At 42.0% G+C, this 17,049-nt stretch overlaps 1 protein-coding gene across 2 annotated transcripts in view; it reads right to left on the bottom strand.

Annotated features, from left to right (window-relative positions):
• pitpnm3 (PITPNM family member 3) overlaps positions 1-17,049 on the bottom strand; it is a 106,562-nt gene that overhangs the window by 57,615 nt on the left and 31,898 nt on the right. Inside the window, exon 3 of one of the 2 annotated variants that reach the window (XM_074639899.1) lies at positions 10,796-10,903. In XM_074639899.1, the coding sequence (XP_074496000.1) occupies positions 10,796-10,903 (108 nt within the window). Of the gene's footprint in view, positions 1-10,795; positions 10,907-17,049 lie in introns of both variants that reach the window. The other variant, XM_074639898.1, reaches the window with a different exon arrangement.

The following is a 17,049-nucleotide window of genomic DNA, read 5'->3' on the forward strand; positions in this document are numbered from 1 at the left end:
ATACTTTACCTTCGCCCAATACTTTTACATTTTTACTGAATAGAGCTTGAACGCAGCATAATGTAACTCAATGCAACCTTCGTATGTTAGCTGTAGCTCTGTTATTTAGCCAATCAGGACTGTGCTGCCCACCGGCTGCTAACAGCTAATGTTCACTGGCTCTCCTCCTGTGGATTTCAACACAGATTTGTTGTTCACAATGTAATGTTATCAGGGAAATTCTCCATCGTACACGGGATGACGGGACGCTGTTAGTATCAAGCCCTGACCCCCAGTACTTATGGTACCAGAACTAATGTAGAAAAACGAGTACAGTCACATTTTCAGAATTTTGGCATCAACTTTGATAGGAGACATTTTTTGTGGAATTTTTGCCTTTATTTGACAAAGGTCCCGGGTCCAAATAAAACCAAGGCCATCCCATGATGAGTGGAGAAATATTTTTGTATTACAGGTAAGATGGTGGAGACATTGTCTAGAAAGGTGAAGAAGTCATGTATCACTTGAGTCAAAAGTGTGTGCCGTCAAGTGGCAACAGGTTAGGGTGCTCATTTAGAGGTATAGTATGCTGCGTCCTGACTGGTTGAACAGCCTTCTCTGACCCCTGGCACAGTACAGGCATGCTAACATGCTCAGCCATCTGTTCACCGCTGTTTGAATCAGGGTCTGTCGTGTCACCCTACAGCGAAAAGACCCCAGGAGACGCCACCAGCTCCACTGCATGACAAACCACTGCTGACCCACACACACACACATACACACGCACACACACACACACACAACATAAGGCGATGCAGCACATAGATTGACTCAAAGACACACATACATTCAGACACACACAGTCTGTCCCTAACAAATCCCAGCTGCTCCCTGTCTATATGCTGTGACTGCTGTACTGCAACAAACACTCCCACACACACTCCCCCAACACATATTTACAGCAGATGCTAATTCATTGCCTGAAACTAGGGACATGCTGATGTGATATTCACACCGGATCGAACATATTGACATATGTAGCTTTAAATGGGATGCGAATAATTGATATAAGTGGTAGCAACAGCTCTTTGAAGCTATTTTACACTAAAAGGAGAGGGGAAAGAAACTAAATGCAAAGAGAAGAAGAGAAATAAAATCAGTTTTGGGTTGTGAAAAGGAAAATTGGGAGACAAGTGAAATCTATTTACAGTATATAGTCCAAGGTCACATGTCTCAGAGAGCTTTACAATTTGTAAAACATTATGACAGACTACACATCCTCACAGCTTTGATTATAAGGAAAACTCAAACTCCTTTAATGTGAAAAATCATAATATGAAGAAACAGATTTAATTACCAGCATAAATAAGATCTAAAACCAGGAAATGAGTTAGCATTTTAGCACTTCTGGTTCCCTCATCTGGAAGTCAATAGGTTTTTTGAATGGGTTTTTAGCTAGATGTCCGAAACTGAAGAGATATTAACATTTTGTTCTACGATATAAAATATGTCAGTACATATCCCACTAGTGATTTTTTAAGCTTTAACATGTCTTAAAAAAGGTGGTTGCAACAAATGGCTAAATGAGACTACAAAACGTAGTCACACCGAACACTAGTCCGTCTTTAACTTAGTGGTGGTGACGTGAAGTCATGCGACCGTGGTGTAGTTTGTTCATTGTCTAACGTTTTACTTCTGGTGATTGCATTGACGCTTGCAAAAATCCTAAAAGTGATGGTAATTTGTGAAGATTATCTTGCTGAACAAAACGCGTAGGTACCATAAACATGTGTTTGCCACAGATGATCTTATTTTCAGTAATAATCCAAAACCCAATGGAAAAATCACATTGGCTTTTTGTCGAAGGAACCAGGGCGATGCTAACTTGCTGGTTGGCATACAAAAATACGTCATCCCTGTAGCACTCTATAGCAGATACCTTACATGAACACAGTTTGAGCTGCTCCCGTCTGGCCGTCGCCAGCCGGAACATATATAACAAGTCTTTTATTCCCTATGCCATACAGGCATTGAGCTCAGAATGACTGCACCAGGGAACACTTGTTATTTTATGATTTGTGCTCTCTTTAATTATTTATATATAACCTGCTGCTCCCTGCCCATTGCACTATTGTATATTTGTATGTTTTTTAATGGTGTGTTGTGTTGTGTGTATTGTGTGTACCTTTGCTGTACTTGGAGAAGCCAAAGACACATCTCCACCGAGGTGGACATGGAGTCAATCTATCTATCTATCTATCTTCTTATCATTTCGTACAGTCGTCCTCTCCCCTCCTCCCTCGTTCCCCCCTCTGGAGCTCCAGGTGGCGACAGTGTTGTTTGGGTGTGATTATCTGCTCTCAATGTGAGATCACACAGCATTTCTTACTTCATATCCTGTCAGACCAACGTGCGAGTATGCACACAAATGCAGACATTGCATATAGATATGCAGGGAGAGCAACAGAAACACAGACACACAGGAGAACAACAAAGGCACAAAGGGGCTGTAAAAATAAGAGATGAGGCTGAACTCCTGACACGGAGCCACTTGTTATCATTAATTCACCTCTCTCGCCTTGGTGTTTGTGGTCTTTTATTATAATTCTGTAGAGAAATTGCTTTTGCAGCTTTGAAGCCTCTCTAAGTAGTTTTTGTTTTCAAGAGTAAGACAAAAAGATGAAACATTAATTTAAAGTGAGAGGGATGGGGGGTTGGTGGGCTTCTGGGACTTCAGCCCTGATTGTTTTCCCAAAAGCCCTGATTCTTTAAGCATTTTAAAATACCTTAAACTTTGTGCCATTTCCCCTCAGTCTCTCTGACTGGTAAACATTCATTCTACTCTAGCATAGTAAAACAAAAATAGGTTTCACGATTAGTAATGCTGATGTTATGTAACTTAAAAATAGTAACATCAGACAATTTGTGCCTCTTTTTAAGTGGCAGGAGTGAAAATAAGTCATCCTCAAAATTTGTTGTGTTACGGCTTCAGAATGATGAAGACAATTGGAGAACAATCGACGGATCCTAAATCCCGCTCCCCTTAGTTACTGTTGCTAGGTCGGACAAGCTTGGGCCCACTGGAGGGAAGGGAGGCACGGGAGGGACAACGCGGGCAGCCTGTCAGACCCTGCTGCTGCACTGAAATGAGAGGTTTTCTAAAGGGACTCTGGTGCTCGGAAACACCATCGCTTTTGTCCACAGGGACCCGTAAAATCCACACAAAATGAAAGTTCCTCGTAGTAACTGTGACTACGTACGATGTAATGTGTCCATGAAGATTGTGACATCAATGTATGATGTGACTTACATAGTAATGTTACCTTTGAACAGATGTAGCATATCTAAGTATAACAGGAAAGGGGAAAGTTGACCGAGGTTCTGCCGTGTTCCAAGCTTGCTCAATTGTTACAGTGGAAACCTCTTATAGGAATAGCACCCTTATCAAGTAGATTGCCTGGTCACATAATGCCTCCAAAGTGAAACTTTTTCCAATCGTCAACCGGCTCTGCGGCACACATGCAGACCAGGCGCCCGTCTCCATCCATGCCGCTACGGGGTGAGAGAACGAGGAGCCCCGGCAAAGGGCCGGCCAAAAACGGCAATGCCTCACCCTTGGTGAGGGAAAAAGGGCGGAAGAATTGACAGGGAGTGTCTTAAAAGGGGAGTGGTCCGTTTCATTACTTTGGCTTGATGTAATAAATATACAAATGTCAATTAGATGGTAATCTGCACGAGAAACGCTGCACAACAAGCAAAATGTGGTTATAATAATCATCCTCTTATAGTGATGAATTTTTCCCGGACAGACATGATCACTGTTAGCGGTTTCCACCGTATTGGAGCACAGAGCGAAAAGGGGCGGGACTTAGGAGGGGTCAATTAGATACAAACTAGGATGTAGGCTCTCTGGAATATTTTTTTTCCTTGGCAACTATTATGTTTTTCCCAAATTATGTACAGATTTTTTAGACGCTTTTATCTCAAAAGCCTGAAAAATAGTGCATATAGCTGCTGTAAATGGGAACAAATCTCCCCGGGGGAGCATGCACCCAGACCCCCCCCAAGGTTTGGGCTGAGACCCGAATGCTCCGCCCCTGTGCCATGTGCCTATGCCTTGTGCCATGTGTACATTGTGTGCTAAAATTGACCAAGGGAAGGGCAGAATGCAGATGAGTCTCAGTCCTTGAATTGATTATTTCTGTCACTCTCTCTCCGAATAGAGCTACAGGGTTCATGCAGAAAGAGAGAGCTGTGGTGCTCCATAGAAAATGGATAATAAATTTCCCTCCGGGTCACTTTGTGTGGAATTATATCCTCACATTATATTATGCAGTGTTGGGTTGTTGGGCAGGATTTATCACTTAGTCATCTCCACATGCTTCCTCTGACTATTTTAGCTAATGTTATTCCAGCTTGGCAGCACACACCGCGGAAGCAGCCAAATCAGAATCAGTAGTTTTTGTTTATCATGGAGTCCGTGATTTTTTTTGAAAAAGATTGGTTATGTAACGCGGCTATTTCAGGTTGGACTACATTATACAGTGTCAGTCGGTGAATGAAGTGGGAAAAAGATGGCAATGAAAAGAGCACCGCATAAATATACCGATAAGAGTGTTTGCATATTGAACAGATGGAGAGCCTGAAAGATGCTGGAGCAGTGGCTGATGTTAAATCGAAGGAAGTCACTGAGAAGAGACGAAGAAGAAATAGTACAGTGGAAAATAAGGGACAGTTGTGCTCCAGGCATCCCTCTCTGTCGCTGATGTTTCCATCACTGTTACCTCCATCGGGAGGTGAAGTGTTTACAGTCGCCCCGTGGCTTATGGAGTAACGAATGTGGGAAGATAGAGAGGGGGAATATAAGAACATGATGAGGTGATGCGATGGGATGGCAGTGAAGGCGTGGCCGGGGGGAAATGAATGGTTAGAGAAGCTGAGGAGAACAAAAGAGGGAATGAAGGAATAATAGAGAGCAAAGGGAGAGAGGTTATAAACCCAGAGACGCATTTGAGGAACCGACAAATAGATGGAGATGAAAGGTCGGCGAATGTCGCCGCTCGACTGCCACACAGGCTGAGAGTGGTCCAGCGGCACCTTTAACGTTTCCTTTTCTTCTCACAATTTATTATAAACCGCTAACAATAAATCACAAGCAATGAGGTAATTAAGCATAGCTGCCGTTACTCATTTCACAAAAAGTTTTCACAACATCACAGTATACCTGTAACAGAAACTGACCCGACAATTAAGACACATTTGTAGGGACAAAATAAAGGCTAGAAGCTCCACGGATCACATAACAACGTTTATGTGAAAGGGGTCACTCGTAGTGACGAACCCAGAAGTAGTTAGCGCCCACATTTGCAGTTCCCCTCAGCTCTATGGAGCTTTATAGTGTCTTTTTACTAATTGTTTTGTTGGACAGACACAGAGATGCACACACACACTCACTCACTCACACACACACAAGACCGAACTCATTATCTCCTGGCTGAGATTAAAAAAAAAACATTTCTTACTGCAATATTACATGCTGGCTGACATATTCACTGATACTGAGATACTTGTATATCTGTGATGAACTAAAATCATGCAATTTGCTGATCAAAATATGATTCTGTTAATGTTCCACTCTCTTCACTTTATGAGAGGATATGTGCACCTCCATTAATAATCAAAGTTCCCATAAGACCTCAGACGCTTTTGTAGCAGCAGCTAATGTTGGTGTTGCTTTGAGATCTTTTTCGATTTATCTTTTTGTTGCTACGCCTGGTTTTGCTCAGCTAAATTTATGTCTTCCTGTGCCCCCACGAGTGTAGGATGTAAACAAACAACTAAAGAACCTCAGCAGGCATTAGCACATTTGTATGCATTGGGGAGTGTTTCTATTCTAGGCAAGTTTGACTTTGCTGTAACTTTAAGGATGAGAGACCGAGAGAATGCAATTACCATTACTTAGACAGTTCAAGCTAAATTGTCAACAGCAGCCCATGAGTATAAATGTGTACTGGAACCATCAGTCCAGTATTTCATTTCCATATCAGTGGGTCTTGAGCAGAACAAGACATCACAAAGTTGAATTCAGGGTCTGGTAATATGTTTTCTTTATGTGATATTACTAGCGTTTGCACACATGCTTTGCCATTTCAGTGGTGTGGTGTCATTGAAATGTAAAGCAGCTGCTGTATGAGACACAGCTTCACATTGATTACATTACAGTAGGAGCATCTAATCTTTGCCGCTCCTTGTATTTCATAAAGAAGATTGGCCGGCGTACTCATAATGTTTTCATATATTATAAATAGATAAAGAAAGGTGGTCTAACTGGGTGTCGCTCTTAAGATGTTGGGGGCACATACTGTTTTACAGGACAGACACAGTATGACTACGTAATGATGTCTCGGTTCAGCGTCTCCCATTATGGCTAGACGCCAGCTTTAGACCCCTACAGACGCAATATACATCACACACTCCATTTAAGGTAACATATCCCCAGTCGTCTATAGCAGGGCTGTTTTTTTCAATATGGATTGTAATACAATTATCATTAATACAATACTCAAATGCCATACATGTATATATTGAAAGAGTTATTATTCCTCTTATCTGGTCATGGAGGGATACCGATATACAGAAACCCATAACTCCTCTGGCAAACATATGATATATGAGTGGTGTATTAAAGGACGGGTCCCTCCATGAGGTTTATATATCATTCTGTAGCTTCCCAGCAATGTTCCTTAAGTCCAAACATTCACATTTTTGGTCAAAGTGTGTATGTTTTAGCATCAAAATGCTTTCAGACAGCCCTTTCCAACGGGAAACTGAAACCGTTATATCGCTCTCTTCAAAGCAACCAGACTCCATTCACAAAAATAGCAATTTTACCTTGCAGAACATGGGAGTATATATACAACCCCACTTCAAAAACTAACCCTTTCAATTATTTCCAAAATTAGCACAGCTACGATCAAATGGTCAAACTAGGCAGCACTGATGTAATGCCTATTTCTCGCCTCAAATGTTTTCATAAACATCTTGTAGTGCACTGTTTAGTTGTAAAATGAGAAAGCTTGTGACCTGGCAGCCATGTTGAGATCAGTTGAGGAAATACCAAGCACCGCCCACCAGCCGGAGCACAGCCAATAGGAACGCTCTCTCTCTCTGAAATGACTGAAAGTCTCCCATCATGGGCTAGATTTTTAAAGCCTGAAAACAGAGCCATGAGGAGGTGCAGAAGTCTTCTCTCAGAGCACTTGAATAACAATATGCTGAAAGGTTATTATGATATTTTTGCCCAACGATGCCAAAAACATTCTGCCTATTGAAGCTTTAAGCTTCAAGTTAGACTTGAAAAAACCTATCCTTTAAAATTGGGCAGCTCTTCATGTTATTTCGTTTGTTTTTACAGGCGCTGGTTCCATTCTGGAGCACTACAATTACTCTGACTGGTATTGCTGCCGCAGTGGAACACTTCACAGGTCATTACTGGTTTTCATGAGTGGTTTGTTAATGGGATGTGTGGGGGGTGTAAAATATTCACAGTGTACACTTCCTCAGTTACCACCACATGACTTAGTAGCTACGGCGTCGCCGCAGGAGCGGTTTCTTTCATCTCTGTAAGACCAGACTACACTCTCGCTGAAGCGCAGTGATTAAAAGCATCCACTCCAGTTTGTCAAACCTCAGCGCTGACCTTTCCGACGAGAGCCGGTCCATTTGTCAGTAAACAAAACCAAAAGCAAGTGCCATGCTATCAGCAGTGGACTGACAGAGGAGCTGTAAAGCACAGTTGGTATTGAATCCATGGTATTATCATTGATTCTGCCCTGTGTGATTGAACTGAATCTGATTGTTTCTTTGCTGCCATCCAATTTAAAGCCACACTGCTTTTATCACCTGTTGTTTTGTGTAATAGGGAAGGAGGACTTTATCTTTGGCTGATAAAAATCACTGATCTGCATAAATCCGATTCATGATCTTTGTGGGCATAAACTGAAATGTTCCTAATGTGTCGTGAAATACTGTGCTGTTAAATCTCTGGGCGATATGTTATTCAGTTACTGTGGTTGGATAATCCCACCAGTGATTTTGATAAATGAATCCAATTAAATAACTTTCTCGCAAGGAGAATTAATCAGGAGAAACGCTTGATTTAAAGCCTGTGTTGAGGATTAATATGAAAACCTGGTGAAATATGATATTCCTACTGCCGGTGCCGTTTGCTTTACAAATATTTCCACTGCTCTGTACAGGTACTGCATCTCTGTATTTCATTGTTTTCGAACGATTCTCGAACGGAGCAGATGTAGACGCTCTTTGATTTACTGAATCACAGGAGAAGCTTATTCTCTAAGAAAGGATTAACAAAGTCTTTCAATCTGGGGCTGAGGCAAAAATAAAGAAAAGCAGTTGCCATGTTAGTCCTTGTGATCTTTAAGTAAGAGCAGTGAGGAAGGGTAGAGATAAAATGAAACAGGAAATAAGGAAAGAGGGGGAATTCTGTTGATTGAGCACTGAAGAAAATGTACCCATATTTACTTCCTTGGTGTCTCATTAACTGGACAAGAAGAGAGCAAAAGGAAGCCGAGCATCCACACGTATCTGTGATCGATGCATTTGCAGTCTTATCAGGTCTTGTTTGAAATGTCATGGTCGTGAAATAGAATAGAAGTGAAAAAGATTGGAACCTCTTTGCCTGGAAAGAGTGAATTTTATTTTAAGTGATGCTTTAGATGCGCATAAATACACTGCGCCGCAGTGAGAGAGCAGAGCAGAGGACAGGAGAGACAGACATGTTTCGAGCTCAGTGCTCTTCCTCAGGCATCGGCGAGCACAGAGCAGGAGCACTGAGCTTGAAACGCGTGGCATATCTGCATGTTAGATCTCAGCCACCATTATGTTTATCTTCCGCTCGCTGTGTGCTTCTGTTTATTCACGCTCATCTAAAGCCTAATAACAAAATGTTCAGCCTTCGCAAGCAAGGAGCATTGCATCTTTTTTTCACTTTAGATTATGCTCTGAGCTACTTGGAAAGATATTTGTTCCCAGGAGTTGGTGGACCGAACCAAACGCTAAAACGCCTGTGAATATTAGGCACAGATATTATGTTAGTGTCTGTTGGATATCAGTGGCGGCTGGTGACTCAAAAAATTGGCGAGGAGAGGAGGAAAACCAACCCACGGCGTTGTGTTTTTTTATTTAGTTATTTCTCTTATTTTGCACTTGCACCTTCATTTTATGTGGGCTCAGTGCTGCTTGATATGTGTGCTGTTATGTTCCCAATTTTATCATATAGCGGGAGATTACATGGGATTCAGATTTTCTTATTTTTATTCTACAAATCTTTTAATCTGGAAAGCACTTTGCGCTTAAGTTTGACAAGTGCTATATAAATAAAAATGATTATTATTATAATTACTACACTAGTTGGCTGCTTATCTCTCTACTTTCTAATGTAAAATGAAAAACTAAGCAGTAAAAGATTTCTCGGCCTCAGGATGGGAATGAATCTTGTGTACGTACTGTGTAACTAAAAGCCCGTCTGTAAACTGCTACCCGTAGCAGACCGTTGCCCACACCGGGATCCAGTCCCGGGTGAACGGAGTGCAGCAGCACGTCGGGCCGCCGCACGCCACGGAGTCCCGCTGTGGGTCCAGCCCGGACAGCTGACAGCGAGGCCCGAGGCTGCCCCAGCAAAGCGGAGCTCTCCATTCTTCCTCCCCGGCAAGGTCCTGCTGCTGCCGTCGACCCCAGGCAGCCTCAGCCCTTTGCTCGGCCATCCGGGCTGACCCACAGCGGTATTACGGTGGCATGTGGCGGCCCGACGTGCTGCTGCACTCCGTTCACCTAGGACTGGATCCCGGTATGGGCGACGGACTGTTGCACGGGTAAAACTTTGGACTCTGTTGTAAAGGCCTACATTTGGACATTATCATTGGACCAACGCAATGTCAATAATGTATTCTTATGGTTGTTGATTGGTAACGACCCAAGGGAGGATGTCCATAATTTTACGTGTTTTGTCCTCCCTTGCGCCAACCATCACCTTTTTGCCTGCCCTGCAGGTGTCGCTATTGAAGCATTAAATCAGAATTTCAATAATGGATTTTTTCCAATGAAAAGAATATTATTATATATTTGTATAAATGATAATGACATTTGGTAATTGTTTATTTCAACCAATTACTCTTTACTCTTTATATTATGATCTCCCTCTCAAAAATAGAAGAGGAGCAACCTCCTCTGCCTCTATGGACCAGCCTCCACTGCTGGATATGCTGCATCCAGACAGACGATAACACCATGTCCTGTGGATCCTGGCTCAACTTTTGTCACACTGAAGCATCCGGCAATGCGCTGCGTTAGACAGCCAAATACATGCAAATGTCCTTGCAAAACTTCAAACTGGACGTCCTAATTTGTAATCCATCCCTGTAGTAATAAACCCACACTGACGCAGCCCCTCAGTGTTTATCTGGAGGGCAGCTGTGGGTCTGAATGCACTTTGAAGTGAGCAAATATTTGCCCGTACCCATTACACCTCGATAAGATGACATCAGGGTCGTTGTTTTTTTTTTTTACTCTCTCTGCCCCCTGGAGGTCAAAAATGACTTAATGCAGCTTTAAATAGACGCTACAATAAATCTACAGTCTAGCCATCTTTATCATCATTCAGTGACTCATGAGTGTGATTATAAATTTGTGTGTGTGTGCATGTGTATGTGTGTGTGTGTGTATGTGTGTGTGTGTGTGTGTGTGTGTGTGTGTGTGTGTGTGTGTGTGTGTGTGTGTGTGTGTTTGGGCAGTGTACCGTGCGACTGGTCCTCCATGTGTCCCATAGTCTCAATCTGCTCCACCAGGTCATTTGAGTTCCACTGACTCATGCCGAGCAGAATGGCGCTCTTCCCCTCCATAACATCTGCTGGGACACACATAGACACACACAAAGAGGAGTAAGGAGGAGTGCAGCAAAGAAAACAAAAAAAACATTCCTCGCTCTGCACATCAATAATACTGAAACTCATTGTTCTTGATGCTAGAACCGATCAAAGCTATTTTGCAGAATGAAACTTCTTCTCAGGTGCCTGTTGGGGAGAACAAGTTACACCTTTATCAGAAAGTGCACCCCAAAATCTGACCAACACGGTTCTGATCTGTGCCGATTGGGCTTGGTTTCCACTCCATTAAAATGTGGCTTACCAAACATGCTGGTTATGCCAACCTGAATTGACAGCTTAATGTGCAGCGAGTAAACAAAACAACAGAACGCAACATGACGGCCAACAACATGGCAAACAACTGACTCTGGTAAACACATACATTCACATGGCTTGTAATGTCTGAACACAAAAGGAACACTTGCAAGCTGTCCAAAGATAAAAATGTAAATTTGGCCTTAATGTTGTTGACACAGATTATTTGCACCCTATTGTGCAACATGTTTATAAAGATGGACTACCAGATATGTATCTGTATTAATCTATTCTCCACGGGAAGCATTATTACACCTTCAGCCACACTACTGGCTGCTGTTTGATATTAGCTGATAAAGATTCAATGTCATACGTGCCGCACCATGTGCTGCTTGCACTAAAGGTACACTGTGGAGTTTTCTTGTCAACAAACACTATTCACTGTTTCTTGTAAAAACAGCTTCTCTTCTTGTAGCCTTGACACAAAATGATTAATTCACAATCACAATAATTTTTTTCAAGAAAAAACATCCTTTTATTCGGCACCTTTCTAAAGGATCTGTGGATGTATTATTTAAAAAAATATATATATTTATCTACATAAAAATGTAATTAAAAAAAAGAAGTAATTTTTTTCTAATATAATGAAACCTGCAGTGTTTATGTCCATGTTTACATCAGCTAACAATATTCTTCTTCTGTTGACCTTTGGTAGCCACGTTGATACAGTTATTGGCACAATCAATGGAATAGTGTGAAACTATGTGTCCTTGTACATGTGATAGTAGAGCATGAGATACAAACGAAACAAGGTGAAACATCGCTTCATAGCGCCACTAGTGGACAAAAACTCCACAGGATATCTTAAAGGGGACATATCGTGCTCATTTTCAGGTTCACACTTGTATTTTGAGTTTCTACTAGAACATGTTTACATGCTTTAATGTTCAAAAAACACATTATTTTTCTCATCCCATCTGTCTGAATATACCTGTATTCACCCTCTGTCTGAAACGCTCCGTTTTAGGGCCTGTCTCTTTAAGACCCCCTCCTGAATAAGCCCAGTCTGCTCTGATTGGCTGGTGAGAAACATATGGTGCAGCTTTGCAAAGGTAGTTCTCAAGCTGTGGGAGGTATATTCTAATGAGCCTTCATGTAGGGCCAGGTAATATGTTAAAATGTTCCAACCGGCCACCGTAAGCCCAACGGGAGGCAATTGCCAATATACATTTTATTTGCGCAGGTGTGTGTGTGTGTTTGTGTGTCCGCATGGTTGAATTGAGGTTGGCTTGGTGAATCACATGTTTTCTGATCTAGGCAGCCCACACTTATTTCACTGTTTGTGGGTTGGTTGGCACTCCAGATAACCAAATGTATGTGCACAAGCACTGAAAAAATTAGTCTTTCCCCTTTAAAGGAAGGATTTTTGTAGCTCTGCCCATCAATTCTATAATTGCTGATATCTCTGATGTCAGGGCAACAAACATGAACAGTCAAACAGGTTGAAAACAAAAACCCCGGGTTAGTCAAACTTATTTGGAAGAGAAAATGAAGCTGAACGGTAAAATCATTGCCCAAACTGTGGTGTAACTCCCAGCAGAGTGTCACTAAATTAAGCCTGAGCAGAAGTGTAAACAGTGAGAAAAATGGAAAACATAAGTGTTGGCATGCAGACCCTTTAAAACATGGAACCACCATATTGTCGAGCTCTGTTGTGGAGGAGAATATCAACCAAAAAGACAAGCTAGGTGTGCTGTGTGGTTCAGCATGACCAAAGTGGGTGTCTGCTCGTCACAGACTGTCATCCAAGACAGTCTGAGACAGGAAGACAACCCTCTACCCGACAGACTTCTCTCCTCTCTCACACATTCCTGCCAGACAGCTCTGAAAGACTCTGACGTGGATCTACACCGCCTGTCCATTTGGATCACACAGCGGCCGGTCTGCTGGTCACAGTTTGTCTTTCGCTATCTGCTTTGACTGCCTCCCACCTTTGGTGCCCTCTCTTCCCTCCGGTCAGACAGTACCGAGCCGAATGTAATAACGCGGGGACACAGCGCACACACTTGCAGATTCAAACATACACAGACAAGCACAAAGAAAATGGAGAGGGGTGAGAAAGAAACACACAGAGGGAAGCTTATTGGATCCAAACAAAGCGTCGCAGGATGTAAGAAAGGCTGTGTTTGGACAGGAGGAGAATGCAAAGCAGGCTTTACACCCTGAAACGGCAGGTTACTGAATTGTCTCCTGGAGAGAGAGCTGAGCAGAGATGCTTGCAGCCAAAACAGAAGCTGTGTTTGAGCCAAATAAAAAACTACCTACACTAAAAACCAAATGCAACACAGACAAATAAAATGCACAAATAATCAAGAGAGTAAAGCCAACTGATTTAAGCTACCATATCTCCTGCTTCTGATACAACAGAACAGCAAAATCCGATTTGAACAACAGGCGAGAAGAGAAACAGAAGTGTGAGATCTGCTTGCAGCCACGAGCCCCTAGAGAAAGGAGATTTAGAAACATCCATCAACCTGTCGGCTCACGGTGAGCAAGCGTCAGACTGGAAGAGAGAGGAATAGATGCCGCGACTGTTAAACGAAGAGGAAGCGGCCTCAGGTGACCTCTACCACTACGATTTTTTCCCCCACCATTCTCAATTTCTTGATCTCATCATCATGCATTAGTTGAAGCAGCGGAATTACCAAAATACTACTTGTGGCTTTATTTGAGGCCCTTTCAGCACGTACTATGAAAATGAGATTGCTTAGGGGATTATCCCATGAAATGGCATCAACGGTCTGTCAGGTAAGTAGGCTGCTGAAGATGGATGGCATTGAAACATCACGAGTAGAGCTCGCAAGCATACAATGTATGTGTAATTGGATATATAAGAGAGAGAAAAAAAATGTATGAGAGAACACGTAGTTATGATTTAATTCTTAAACGGTGCTTAAAGTGGTGCTTTGAAGCATAGCTTCTCAGAGCCGCTATCATGGCTGTAAACACATGGGCTTGTTTGCAGGTGTTTTGAAGTGGGGTTGTATGAGGTATTTATCCATAGTCAGTGTATTACCTACATAAGATGAGGGTCGGCACGCCCCAAACTTGGAGAAGCAGACAGGAGTACCAGCACGGGAGCAAAGCACTGTACTGCTGTGGACGGGGCCGGCAGCAAAACAGATTTTAACCGCCTAACAAAATCTATATCAGTTTAAATGCACACTATATTTAGAATATGTTTACCACTTTATCTTGCTGTCAGACAACCCTTTCCGACGGGGAACTGAAGACATTTTCGATGCTCTCACCAAAGCCAACAGACTCAATAGAAAAAAACTGTAATTTTACCTCGCAGAACGCGGGGGTTGCTGATCTACCGCTGCCTCTATCAGTCAGTTTGTTTGTGCTATTGTGTGACTTTGGTGAATCCAAACTAACCATAGTCACACAATAACACAAAGAAATTAACTGATCGAGGCAGCGGTAGAGCATCAACTCCCATGTTCTGTGAGGTAAAATTAAAATTTTCTTTCAATGGAGTCTGGTAACTTTGGCGAGAGCATAGATAACAACTTCAGTTCTCAGTCGGAAATATAGACTGTATAGCTGTCTCATGGCAAGGTTAACCAGCAAAAATATTCTAAATTTAGAGTACACTTAAAATGATATTGATTTTTTTAGGTGGCTAAAATACGTTTTGCTGTCCCCGTCCACAGCAGTACATCGCTTTGCTTCCGTGTTCAAACTCTCTGTCTGCTTCTCCAAACTGGGTGCGTGCCAACCGCCATCTACTGTACGTAATACACTGACTATGGACCTATAAGTACGTAATACAACCCCACTTCAAAACACCTGAACTATCCCTTTAAACACTAAAACATAGGATTTATGTTTACAGAAGTTCAAGTATAATGTTTAATTTTGAAAAACACACATTTGTTTTTGTTAGTTTGTGTTCTTACTTTTGTATCTTGTTAGTGTTGATTGATAGGTCTACTGTATGTTGGCTCAATATGAACTACAGTATCTAATCTTCTTTATAAATGCTTTTGCACACTGTCCTTGAGCTTTGTCATAGGGGACACTTGGCAACACATTTATGCGAAAGCTATTCTGTAATTGATTGATTATTCTTTTATAGTCTGCTGCTCCTGCAAGCCACAGCACTTTATGTAGCATGTATATTTTGATAGCTTATTTTATGTGCCTTTAGAATTCCACATGCGTATGCTGTTTGCTTTTTACAGGTTTTAATAGAACTGTAATGCTCATTGCTATTTTATATCGCTCTTTATACTTGTAATCTCTTTGTCTTATCCTTGCTTATCCTTGCACAGCAGATTACATGAAACAGGTTGTTGTGCAGCAACTGTTTCTTTCCAACCAAACACTGCAAGAGCTAATATTACCTTCAATCAGAGAGGAAGAGGAAATCAGTGAAATCACCACCTGCAGGGACTGGTTGATGAGAAATGTCTGGGTTTCAGTGGTCCATGGCTCAAATGACGTCTTTCTCTGTATTATCCAAACAACTAAATTGTGCCCATTCCCAAAATAGCTTAATCATTCGTCTTCCTGGTTTGATTTCCCAATACATTTTTACATAAATCGATTCCCGTTTAGCCTTGTAGGACATGGACTTTACCACCAGAATGTGAAAGCAGCATAACTCTTGCTGGTTAGAAAACAACACTTTTATAAGAAATTCAACATCTGGATCCCTGCCAACATTTAATCAACTGCTTTTGGGTCAGAGGTCCACAACATTAAATCCACATCCGCTCATAACTTCTTGAGATAACTTGTTCAAAATGTGCAACAGATAAGCATGAAAACATATTCTCTGTCCAGAGAGAAGTGAAGATACAGGAAGGATGAGTAAATACACTGGCTGGATTTATCCATTACTGACTCTTTCTCAGAGCCGTATATGTCATATAGATGCAAGATTAAAGTGAGTGAAGACGGGCGAGGGGATGGAGTGGATGACTTTACAGACAAATTCTTTCCCCAACAGCGCAGACAAACAAACTGTGTGCTCTGGTACTTCTTTCATTACGAGTACCAGCTTTAGTTTTAGAGCGATGACATTTTTGAAAAGTACGTTTTTACAATTCCTCAGGCTGTTCGAGTATTAGGACTTGGTTTTAAACTCAAGGTTAGGGCTCGGGAAACATGATGTCAATGATGGTGCTCAGAAGTGTAGAAAGGTTTGCAGGCACAAAAGGATGAGTGGGAGGATCGGTTCTGAAGGTAATCGTCACCATCAACTCAGCTGCTTCCACATCTTGTGACCTTGTTTCTTTTGTTTGAGGGATGAAATGCTGTAATCGGCCACATGTACAAGATACTGTGTACACTGAAACCTTTTGGCTAAAATTAACACAGCTCTGGTCATTGATAGTTCGACATTTTGAGAAGAGGAGAAGATCAACGCTCTCACAGCTGTTCCTTCCAATACGAAGCTAGAGCCAGGAGACCGTTAGCTTAGCTTAGCATAAAGACTGGAAACAGGGGAACACAGCTAGCCTAGCTGTGTCCAAAGGCAACAAAAGTAATCTGTCAGCACCTCCAAAGCTCACTAATAAACATGTTAAGCCTTTTTGACACATAGCTCCCGGTAAATCACTGCGATAAGCTTTCAGGCACCGCTAGTGATTTTTACTATTTACAAATGCACTCCATTCAGGAACAGTTCCGTCTTTCGCCTTTTCACACATGCCATGGCAATACTGGAATAGATGGGGCAAGGGCATAGACTGCATATAAGAAGTGGACTTAGTCAAGTTCGGCATTTTGGCCATGGCCATCTTGGTGTTTGGCTGTCGCCATGTTGTTTTTTTGCAACTCGAACCAAACACTGAATAAG

The sequence above is a fragment of the Sebastes fasciatus genome, chromosome 7 (genome assembly GCF_043250625.1).
Source record: "Sebastes fasciatus isolate fSebFas1 chromosome 7, fSebFas1.pri, whole genome shotgun sequence".
Lineage (NCBI taxonomy): Eukaryota > Metazoa > Chordata > Actinopteri > Perciformes > Sebastidae > Sebastes > Sebastes fasciatus.